Consider the following 12,180-nt stretch of genomic DNA (forward strand, 5'->3'; position numbering starts at 1 on the left):
AAGCGTTTCCCTCGGAAAAGACGCCCAGGAAATAAGTCTTCTGTCAAAGTCTGAAGGGACTGAAGAGACGACAGCCTTAATAGGAGACACTGTGTCAACATCGGTTGCGGGTGGCAGGAACCTCCTGCCGGTACCTTGCTGGCAAAGCCTGCTGCAGCTTCTCCAAAGGAGGCCACCACAGCAAATGGAAACCTGAAACAAAAGGAGACTCCCTCTGAGGAGGAATTGCCTATTTCTTTAGGACTTGCCCCCATTGCTAAAGAGCCATGACTCTTACATGATTGGGATCCAACCAAGGCAAGGATTGTGAACATGCATGCCCTCTGCATGAAGGGTATGTCCGATGAGGATCCACTTCAACTGCATTCATGAAAGTGCCAGAAGTCTTCCGCGACACTAGGGCTTTTCCACATTTCGGCAGGCATTACCAAAACAAACATGCTGGAAAAAGAATAAGTAATTAAAATGTTTTCAATACTCCAAGTCAGAGAAAATTTTTTCACACTAACGGCTGATACCCAAGTTGTTGATGAAGTTTTACTTGCTGCTTTCTCGGCTTCGCTATTATCGTTATCTTATTTAAAGGGTATTTGTATAGGAACAAAACTGGTAGAGTAGAATAAATCGTTCTGTCCTCCATTATCAATCCAATGGGGAAGTAATTACCTCCTAGATCAGCTAATTGAAATGAACTTGTCAGCATCCATCCTGTTAAAAACTTGCTATTGTGATAGTCCCACTTTTGGAGCTTATACCCTGCTAATTACTTCCAAAAATACTGCTTGGAAATAGGGTTGACAAACTCCACAAGGGCCATACTAGAGTTTAACCAGGTCATGGGGACACTATTTGTGCTTAAGTAACAAAGGTTTCTTGACCAACTCTGACGAGTATTCCTTCTTCCTGTCAGATCTGGAAACATGATGGGTGGCAGGGATTGTACCTTAAGAAATTTCTGTCCCATTCTAGATTTGTGGCAACAATTTGTGCTGAAAGGAACAGGATAGAATCTCGCAGTCCACCCTCAACTGTCCCACAGTGCAAGTCTCGACCTGAACTGGGTAATTTATCTGCTGGGTTCACCCTTCCTTCAGTCACTGTGTCTGAAGATACAGGACATTACTAGTAGAGTTCCATCGTTCTCTCTGAGGAGATGTGTAGTAAGCGGACCAGATGAGACTAGACTTCTTATAGGCAACCATCCTTCGGGCTTTCAACTTTTGCTTATTCCAAGTGTGTTAGAATCAAATCGGGGAACTAACTTCTTCCCTACACCAGCCACTCCCCACAGATACTATGGACATAGTTGTCAAGGTTATGGCCCCACAGACAATTGTCAATTCATGGGGTTAAGCTGCAAGAACCACTAAAGAAGTAGGGTCCTGGCATTGGGGATTCTCAGGAATGCTCACTGCTGGAGTCACAACATCTCTTTTACGTCGATACCAACGGGTAGCATGTCCAAGTCATTAATGAGAATACCGCTGACTGGTTAGTGTTGAAGAACATGTATGGCATCCTTATGCATCCTGCAAAGTATCAGTTTAGACCATCTTGCAAGTTACCAGTACACATATGCATATTAAATAGTAATGAGAGGTAAATTAGGCTCCTAACAAAACATTGTTACTTCGTCGTTTGCATTGCATTCTCTAAATTGTCATGGTCATAGTACCTTTTTAAAGTTTTTTAGTCATGCAGATATGTGAAAAAAACACTTTCATCAACAAAATAAATATATTGTTCAATCATTTCTTTCATACAAACAAGCATGAGTTGACAAATACAAGATTATTACATGTCAATCTCTCCTGGGATTACACTGTAGTTAACACAATACCTATGTACAATATATACACACACTGAATCAAAACCACTTGCACAATATCCTTTCTTCAAGACTAAATTGCGCTGTTCACGTCAAATAAATATGAAATAAAACTGGACGGTTCCACAAAATATATGGTCTACGAGCAATAAGCTAAACAAAATGTACAAAAACCTACCATAAGAATGGAAATTATTTATATAGATTATTAAAGCAATAAATGTTTAAGAAAGTAAAAACTTCATGCACATTGTGAAATACATGATTTTGTGCATGAAGTAAATGCTATCACAGATTAATCAGGGTGTTATACACAACAAAGGTTAACAGTTGAATAGTAGGGTACATGAAAAATTATAACCTTGTACACTTAGTATTTCACACAAGTAACCATAAAAACAAATGTTTTGGTCTCCCATTTCAACTCTGGAAGGAAGGTTGGCATTTTTAAATTGTTATTCACAACTTATCAGGACCAATTCAGTACTTTAAATTTGTTATTCGCTAAACAGCAAGGAATGCATTATTGGGAATTAATCTTTAGAAAACTAAGCGTGGCATTGCGATACATAGATAGTAATAATTAAAAAGCCAGACATTAAAATTTTACAACAATTATTGACATTCTTGAAAAACTTTTTTTATGCCAAGATACTGCTGAAATATGCATACAGCTGGATTTAGAATTTAAAAGTATAATTATGTTTACATACAGTATGATTTTTGGTCCCGTAATAGCAAATTATTAATGATTTCAACAACTTTACAGAACAAGGAGAGGGAGAAGAGAACTTTATATAAGTAAAAAAGGGTTTTGACCATTAATTTACACTTATTCAAAAGCTATAATTTTCCAGATCACTTATTATTTTGTTTTCCTTTTCTCAACCTTTTAAAGCCAACACATGCCACAGTACCAGTAGATTCTATGATACATCGTTGAATTATTACTACTGACCAAGTCCTCTTCAGTATATGTTCTATACACTTCACAATACCCTGAACCAGTGATGTGTTTAGTTTCTATACTGAATTCACATCAGATTCAACTGTAAAAATATCGGTGATTGACATACTTGTTCAGGGCATTAGTTCTGGTGAATAACAATAGTCAAGTACATATATTGTATGAAAATTCTTTTTTTTTTAATTTTCCAATTTAGAATAATTTCATCTGTATAGTTTTGATACTATTCACTGTTTTATCTGTATTTTAACTTAGTCTGGAAGGTTTATCAACAGTTTGTATTAAGTCTCAGGAAAACAAACCACTGCCTTACACTCAGATTTGAAGCATTGGACTCCTTACATTAAAATTTTCTTGAAACTATAAGATTGCAGTTGGATAATCCAGCACATGTCACATTAAGTTATACACCATGGACGTATACAGCTTTACATATGTTGGGAATAATTTGTTACCATATTTTTTCTTTAGGCTTTCCTCTTTGTTGTATGTCCTTTTCCGACATGTCCACACACAATGCCTACGTTTTTTATATTTGCTTGCAAGAATTTTGACTTGGAGCTTGAATTCCTTTATCAGTAATGCAAGAAAAAGTTATTATTAATTCCCAACCTTCATCCTTAAGTTTCCTTCTGTTCTTTAATGCCACTGTTTTTGGGTTGGAAAACAAATTAACTGAACAGTCCATCCTTGAAAATCTTACAGGAATTCCTATGCTGGGATACCTGTAAGCTTCAAAATGGCCTGCTCCTAAACTGTAGTATGGTTTGAGAATCTTTATTCTGCTGTTTTCCTCTTGAGTAGACACATTTGAAAGACATGATCGATTAATTTCTAGCTTAATTCTTTGTGACACTAATGAATTACCCTTTTTCCACAAAATTTTTTTCCTTTCATTCGATGATCTATTTTGGGAACACTACACAATAACATATTCTCACTCCATAAAAATTGTGTGACCATTTCTGCTTCAAGAGTTTTCAGTTGTGTTAATGGATTATTTATTCTCTCAATTAATATACATAGTACAGTACTTCAAAACCCAGTGTAAATCTATTAAGGCAATGGTTTGTACAGAAATTTCAGATTTTTTTTTATTTTTACTTTGGAGAACCAAAGTTTAAATGCTTTAGAGATTTTTTTTTTTTTTCAAAAGCTGAAAAAATATACTTATCAGTAGTACAAATATCCTAAACACAAAATGTACTAACTCAATGGAGTATATTCTGCAAAATAAAAAAATTAAAATGCTTAATTATCAGCATATTAATAAATTATGTAGTATCTGCTATATTTACCTTAAAGTTTCTTTAATTTAACAAATAACATACAGTTTGAAGACTGTAAAAATATAACTTCTAACTAAACCTCAGACTTCAATTGTGGGAAATTTTCTCTCTCAAGTGACATGACTACTGTAAAAAAGAAAATTCACAGAACATTTTGATTCAGCACAGGCTTCTTAAAAAATACATTTCCATCTTCTAAATACCATTTTAAAAAATATTTTGGATGACATAACATATGAGGCCACCTATAAAAGTTTTATGAAGCAATTCTTGAAAAAAATTTCCTGTCAAAATAATTATTTCTAAAGTTTTTTCGATACTAACTAAACGATAATACCTTATAAGACAGCTATTAAATTCAGCTGTTTATTGGCTAATAAAACTGATTTTTTTTTATTGGAATTTCTACAAAAACAATGAGCACTTTTTTTAAACTATTTGTAGAAAGACAATTTTTTATAATTTGAAAATATCTTTAGTGCTACATTACCAAAATTGGAAATCCTAACTTTTTAGTCAACTTTAGTACCCACCTCTACATAAAAATCACTCGTCACTAAATAGAAACCATTTTCTAGCGACAATAAAGTAAAAAAAAATTAACCTCCTAAATTTAAAATTTAAAAATGGCCCCTTGCAATTAGCTACTTCTGTGATAGTCTTTAAGATTTTTTTTATTGCTTTTCCAAATGAAATTTTAAAATAAATTGCTAAAAATTCTAAAATATCCTCATAAGTATCATATGAAATTTTAAACATTACTTTTGTTTGACCTCTAGAAGTTGAGGGTAATTTTCAACAATATTAAGAAGAATTCCATCGATGTATGCACGAAGGTGTTGATTAGCCTCCTGAGCATCTTTCAGTGATTTCTTGAGCTGTTGAAGAAATATTTAGTTAAGTAAGAAATAATGTGGAACTACATAACCATCAAAATGTTTCACTATTTTTCACTTCAAATTACATATATGAACATATTAGTAAAGCAACTGGAAACCTAGTATTTGAACAATGTGTCAAAATCACTCATGCAACAGAACCAAAAATAGTAATAAAAGTGTACTGTATACAATTTTTACTTTACATAAAAGCTAACATTTCACAACTTTAATCTTACTACAGTACTATACTACGCAATACTGTACTGTACAGTATATGCAAACGCATTCTTTCTTTGATGAGTATCACATTATCATTCATCAATCTAATTTAAGGTACTTCAACAAACCTATTTCTGCAAATTTACCTACAACTAGCAAAATAAATTTGTGGTAAAAACTAATTAGGCCCTTTTGTGTGTGTATTTTACTAAACAGCATAAAACTATTGGTGCTATGAATTTACAACTTTTTTTTTTCCAAAGTTGAATGAATTCCCTATCCATGGGTATACAACTTTGCATATTTTGTACAATTTTCACAAATGTAAAAGTATATAACAGGAAATTACTGTATGTAAAACACATACATTGGTGCTGAAGGGAGTAGAAAGCCCCTGACATTGAATACTGTAATACATGCAATGGCACTCGAGAGTTTATTGCTATGGTTATCTTATATAAAGTTCCTGGCCACATTAAGCTCTAAAACAAACATAAATGTCAGTCATGTCTAATACGTGATTCAGTGAGTTTAAGTCAAATGCTCTCAGTATTATACGATATACTGTACCATTACTACATTGATATGTAAACAAAGAAAATTTACTTGTAAAATGAATTTAACTTTTAGTAGTGAAAATTTATTAAATCCCCTACAAAATCTATTTCAGAAGTGCAAAAAAAAAAAAAGAAAAAAAAAAACCCATAGCAACTGTTCTACACTCTACTATTAATGTTCATTTTACAAACTATTACTTTTATTGCACTCAGAAAAGTACTTTTTAACCAAAGGGATATAATTAACTAAAAAACCATGTAAGCTAAGAAAAAATGTATCTGTCTAAGAACTGCAATGAAGTTGATAGAGAAAGGCATACCTTTACTTCCAAGCACAAGCAACCACAGCAAAAGCTAAATATACACCTCAGAACTTCCTTAAAAATATTAGAGTTTGCATATAATCCCAGTAATGATTATACAAATGATTGAGTCATTTTATCAGGTCAAGTTCAATGATGTATATTTAACTGAAAAATAGTTTAAAAGCTTATCCCTAAGTATTAGTTAAATCAGTGGCATGCAAGATAAATTGTTCTTCTATTATAAGAAATTCGTTAAAATTACACTACTGATAGTATGCATTATGGTTTAGTATACAGTATTAGCAAAATAAATTAGGATCTTTTATTTATTTAGGTTATAAACATGCATCAGCAAATAAAAACTAAATTGGGACACTTGTCCACGTATGCATCCTTCATCAAAAGCTGTAATAAAATCATTATCATGCCGTTGTCCATAATGAACATTACAATACCTTTTCGACTGTGTCACTGCCATAGAGTGCACCCTACGAGAAAAAACAGAAGTGTGCTTGAAATCAAGTGTGCTCTTTTGAATTCTACTTAACAGTTCAGTAAAAGAAAATGAACTAAATACAAAGCATTTAAGAAAGAAGCTCAGAGCCGGTATAATGGACAAAAGGAAAGAATAGAGCGGTTAAACCATTCTTATAGAATGTACAGTATATACTTAACCTTAACACCAATATTCATATAAAACTGGTATTTTATGCTTCATATGCAGAGAAATACAACTAAAATCATAATATCTTTAATTACACCTATACCGATCTTACTACTCTTGTATAGATTGTTAAAATGTAACTTTGATAATGAAAATCATAGGGCACAATCTTATAATTATATTTTACATTACTGTATAGCTTTTTTTTTTTTTTTTAAATACAAAATTTACCACTATTCTGTATCTGACAACTGATAATTTTGTCTTCTTTAAAGGGACATTAATTTTAAGACAATTATCTTGGCTCAGAGTAAATGATGAAGGCTGCATATTTTAAAAGTAGAAAACCCTAGTGTATAAAAGATGGGAACACTGAAAATTAAAGCTATTTAGAGCAAAAATAATATAAATAAAATTCATAACCTTGTAAGCCTACTACTATTGGTCTTCCGCCTGGAGACCAACTTATTGCCTATGTTAACATCCTCCCCGTGACAGAAAAATCTTGGTCAAATATAGAGTACATTACAGTATACACTCAAAATCCTCATCCTATTAGCAGAAGTTGGACAGCAAGATGCAAAAAACATATAAGAACCGGAGGTGAAGCAGAAGGATATAAAGCAAGTGTGAGCTATGGGATTATGGTAAGTTGCAAAGTAATACCTACAGCACACTAAGGTGCACTGATGGTATGGCACTAACCCCCTATGGGTATTTAATTATGTAAATGATTTGTAACAATGAACAGGTTCAAAAAGAGTAAAAATCGTTACTTTTCTATAGCCCAATATTAGCTCTGGTGGAAGGTAACCAAAACACACCTGAAGAGTGTAGTGCCATCATTGCATGACATGGTGGTGCATTGAAGTCATTACTAAAAGAGTTAAGCACTGTACAGTATCCCTTTGGCTCTTAGCTGCACCTGCTGCTTTCTCCTATCTTGCTGACAAACTTTTTAAAAAATTATACTTCTTGCGATGACTGCAAGATTCCCTCCCCTTACACCTTGCCAGCCCATATGGGCAAAATTTAATGTCTAATGAAACATGACAGCCGAGGAACTAAAATACCTTATGTACTGCCAAAACAGGAACAAACCTTATAAGAAGGGAACATTGCTAATAGGCAAGGATCGGCTGCCACTTTCATGTCAAACAGCCAAGCATTGGTAAGAGCAAGTCATATTTGACAAAAAGCATCACTGCTCTTGATGGATTGCTGTTGCCAGAAAACTACAGCTAGAGCTGTGGGAATTTAACATATAACCAAGTGATAAAAATGTGCTGGTCGCAGGATCTGTGCTTTGCTCCAGACTAAAGTAGATCATCTATCATTCCTGACAAAGTCCCAATAAAAAAGACAAAATGATTTTTGAGTATTTTGATGCTCAAGTAGCTCATCTCAGCAAATAAGCACTGTAGGCACTCATGGAACCAAAGGCAATTCAAAATTCATGTTTGCGGGCTTATATAGCCAGAGGTTTACCATATACAACTGATGTAGAATATACCCAACTTAGCATGACACAGCTTTACCAGAGGGATTGTTGGATTCTTGGGTATAGGAATGCATTTATGATTTTAGATAACATTTTCTTTCTCTCACAGCGTGGATGGCTAAAATTTTGTAGAATTTACCAGAAAATATTTCTATAACTTTCTCAAGGTTGCTTACCAGCAGGAATAATTCCATAAGTTTTATGCAATTATTTTCTTTTTCAAATAAAAGCAATACTCAAAATAGCCATAAATTCACCCAGAACAAATATAAGTATGGAAAATTAAAGTATGGAAAATTGACAAGAGTACAAAATCAAGCAGTTAAAATTTGCTCAATCCACACATACTCTCCTTCCTCATATCAAGGTCAATTCCCCATGACACTAGTAAATCTTTGTTAGTGGTTTTACTTTAAGCATAGACCCCATTGAACTGTTATTATTAAGGATGGTTTTAATCTTGCTTCTCTACTTGAAACTATTTGACCACACTTGGTGGAAAATACCACCAGACCCCAAAGGGTGGTACTGCCTTCTGTGTACCTAATGCAATGCACTGTAGGCATTACTAAAGGGTCCTTGCAACATTCTTTAGACCCACTTTGCTCTCCAATCTTCCTCAACTTGCAACCCATAAGATAAGTACATTCTACCAGATCTACAGTGGAGCTGAATGGCCTCCACAGCACCAGTAATGGGGCATATGGCTCAAATTCCATTAATTAAACTAGATAAAACGAGGCTTATAAATATGAGGAAAAGCAAGAAGTTTACATGAAACTATCGAGAACCAATTGGGGACTAAATGGATAAAAGTGGTCATAACCCACTGTAAAATGTTCATCACTGTTATAAACTAATACAAATAGGATGAGGAAAAAAGCGTTAATATAAAGTAGTGCTGAATGGCCTTTGATGGCCTAGTATTTGGCTTGAGGATTAAATTTTATATTTAATTTTAATCTAAGTACAGGATTATAGTAGTAGGCTACTGTATAGTAAAGCATAACTGAAGATTCCCACATGAACTTAAAACATTTAAGGATAATAGTATTTTGCAGATATAATTAAGATATAAGAGAAAGGATTACAGTGTTCATAGAAAATTAATCTCGTTTAGACCGATGGACACAAATTGATTAGCAATGAACTTAGGATAGTAAATCAAAATATGAATAAGAATGGAAATGAGGTAACAAATGGAAACAAAAATCATGATTGTTCATTGTGTACATTGTTCATTTTAATTGTTAGTGTACCGCTATTGATGACCAAGTCTTCATCCCATTGCCATGTAATTTTTTCTTTATTCTTACTCAAAATTTGTAAACATACAACAGTTCAAGAGTAATAAAATACAAAAACATTTAATTACAGTTGCAATGTAATTCAGAAGACTTAGATTTTTGTGTAAACCTTATGCATCAACCGATGCAAAAACAAAACCAGCACAAAGAAAACGTACTCGCTCGGGTTAAACTAATTTTACATGTGGCTGTTAGAAAGGAACCTATGATGAATTTTACGTGACTGTTAAAATGAACCTATGAGTAACTTCCACAAAAATGAGCAATGGCAGATTTATTATTACTGTACAGTACTCTTGTACGAAGTCAGCTGTGAAATGTCTGAAAGTTGATTTTTTCAAGTTTTTACATGAACAATTCAGACTTATTTTTAGCCAAGAAAATATTGTCAAGTTAGTTAGTTTGTCAAGTACTATGTCCATCCATATACCAAGGCACTTCCCCCAATTTTGGGGGGTAGCCGACATCAACAAAGAAACAAAACAAAAAGGGGACTACTCTCTACGTTCCTCCAGCCTAACCAGGGAATCAGCCGAGTTCAGCTGGTACTGCTAGGGTGCCACAGCCCAACCTCCCACAATTCCACCACAGATGAAGCTTCATAATGCTGAATCCCCTACTGCTGCTACCTCCGCGGTCATCTAAGGCACCGGAGGAAGCAGCAGGGCCTACCGGAACTGCGTCACAATCGCTCGCCATTCATTCCTATTTCTAGCACGCTCTCTTGCCTCTCTCACATCTATCCTCCTATCACCCAGAGCTTTCTTCACACCATCGATCCACCCAAACCTTGGCCTTCCTCTTGTACTTCTCCCATCAACTCTTGCATTCATCACCTTCTTTAGCAGACAGCCATTTTCCATTCTCTCAACATGGCCAAACCACCTCAACACATTCATATCCACTCTAGCCGCTAACTCATTTCTTACACCCGTTCTCACCCTCACCACTTCGTTCCTAACCCTATCTACTCGAGATACACCAGCCATACTCCTCAGACACTTCATCTCAAACACATTCAATTTCTGTCTCTCCATTACTTTCATTCCCCACAACTCCGATCCATACATCACAGTTGGTACAATCACTTTCTCATATAGAACTCTCTTTACATTCATGCCCAACCCTCTACTCCCTTAACTGCCCCCAACACTTTGCAACCTTCATTCACACTGACGTACATCTGCTTCCACTCCACTATTTGCTGCAACAACAGACCCCAAGTACTTAAACTGATCCACCTCCTCAAGTAACTCTCCATTCAACATGACATTCAACCTTGCACCACCTTCCCTTCTCGTACATCTCATAACCTTACTCTTACCCACATTAACTCTCAACTTCCTTCTCTCACACACCCTTCCAAATTCTGTCACTAGTCGGTCAAGCTTCTCTTCTGTGTCTGCTACCAGTACAGTATCATCCGCAAACAACAACTGATTTACCTCCCATTCATGATCATTTTCGTCTACCAGTTTTAATCCTCGTCCAAGCACTCGAGCATTCACCTCTCTCACCACTCCATCAACATACAAGTTAAACAACCACGGCGACATCACACATCCCTGTCTCGGCCCACTCTCACCGGAAACCAATCGCTCACTTCATTTCCTATTCTAACACATGCTTTACTACCTTTGTAGAAACTTTTCACTGCTTGCAACAACCTTCCACCAACTCCATATAACCTCATCACATTCCACATTGCTTCCCTATCAACTCCATCATATGATTTCTCCAGATCCATAAACGCAACATACACCTCCTTACCTTTTGCTAAATATTTCTCGCATATCTGCCTAACTGTAAAAATCTGATTCATACAACCCCTACCTCTTCTAAAACCACCCTGTACTTCCAAAATTGCATTCTCTGTTTTATCCTTAATCCTATTAATCATTACTCTACCATACACTCTTCCAACTACACTCAACAAACTAATACCTCTTGAATTACAACACTCATGAACATCTCCCTTACCCTTATATAGTGGTACAATACACGCACAAACCCAATCTACTGGTACCATTGACAACACAAAACACACATTAAACAATCTCAACAACCATTCAAGTACAGTCACACCCCCTTCCTTCAACATCTCAGCTTTCACACCATCCATACCAGATGCTTTTCCTACTCTCGTTTCATCTAGTGCTCTCCTCACTTCCTCTATTGTAATCTCTCTCTCATTCTCATCTCCAATCACTGGCACCTCAACACCTGGAACAGCAATTATATCTGCCTCCCTATTATCCTCAACATTCAGCAAACTTTCAAAATATTCCGCCCACCTTTTCCTTGCCTCCTCTCCTTTTAACAACCTTCCATTTCCATCTTTCACTGTCTCTTCAATTCTTGCGCCAGCCTTCCTTACTCTCTTCACTTCTTTCCAAAACTACTACTTATTCTCTTCATATGACTGACCCAGTCCCTGACCCCACCTCAGGTCAGCTGCCCTCTTTGCCTCACGTACCTTGCGCTTAACTTCCACATTTTTCTCTCTAAATTTTTCATACTTCTCTATACTATTACTCTGCAGCCATTCTTCAAAAGCCCTCTTTTTCTCTTCCACTTTTACCTTCACTCCTTCATTCCACCATTCACTGCCCTTCCTCATGCTGCCTCCAACAACCTTCTTGCCACATACATCACTTGCAAT

At 35.4% G+C, this 12,180-nt stretch overlaps 1 protein-coding gene across 10 annotated transcripts in view; it reads right to left on the reverse strand.

Moving 5' to 3' along the window:
- Positions 1–1,718: 1,718 nt before the first annotated feature.
- Positions 1,719–12,180, reverse strand: part of nuf (rab11 family-interacting protein nuf) — a 401,721-nt gene continuing 391,259 nt past the window's right edge. For 9 of the 10 annotated variants that reach the window (XM_068363354.1, XM_068363353.1, XM_068363351.1 and 6 more), the window contains 2 exons: positions 6,502–6,534; positions 1,719–4,962 (listed from right to left, as the gene is read on the reverse strand). In XM_068363354.1, coding sequence (XP_068219455.1) covers positions 4,843–4,962; positions 6,502–6,534 — 153 coding nt within the window. In that variant the 3' untranslated portion in view covers positions 1,719–4,842. The remainder of the gene's footprint in view (positions 4,963–6,501; positions 6,535–12,180) is intronic. The other variant, XM_068363348.1, reaches the window with a different exon arrangement.

This window comes from Palaemon carinicauda, chromosome 40, assembly GCF_036898095.1.
Source record: "Palaemon carinicauda isolate YSFRI2023 chromosome 40, ASM3689809v2, whole genome shotgun sequence".
In the NCBI taxonomy this organism is placed as follows: domain Eukaryota; kingdom Metazoa; phylum Arthropoda; class Malacostraca; order Decapoda; family Palaemonidae; genus Palaemon; species Palaemon carinicauda.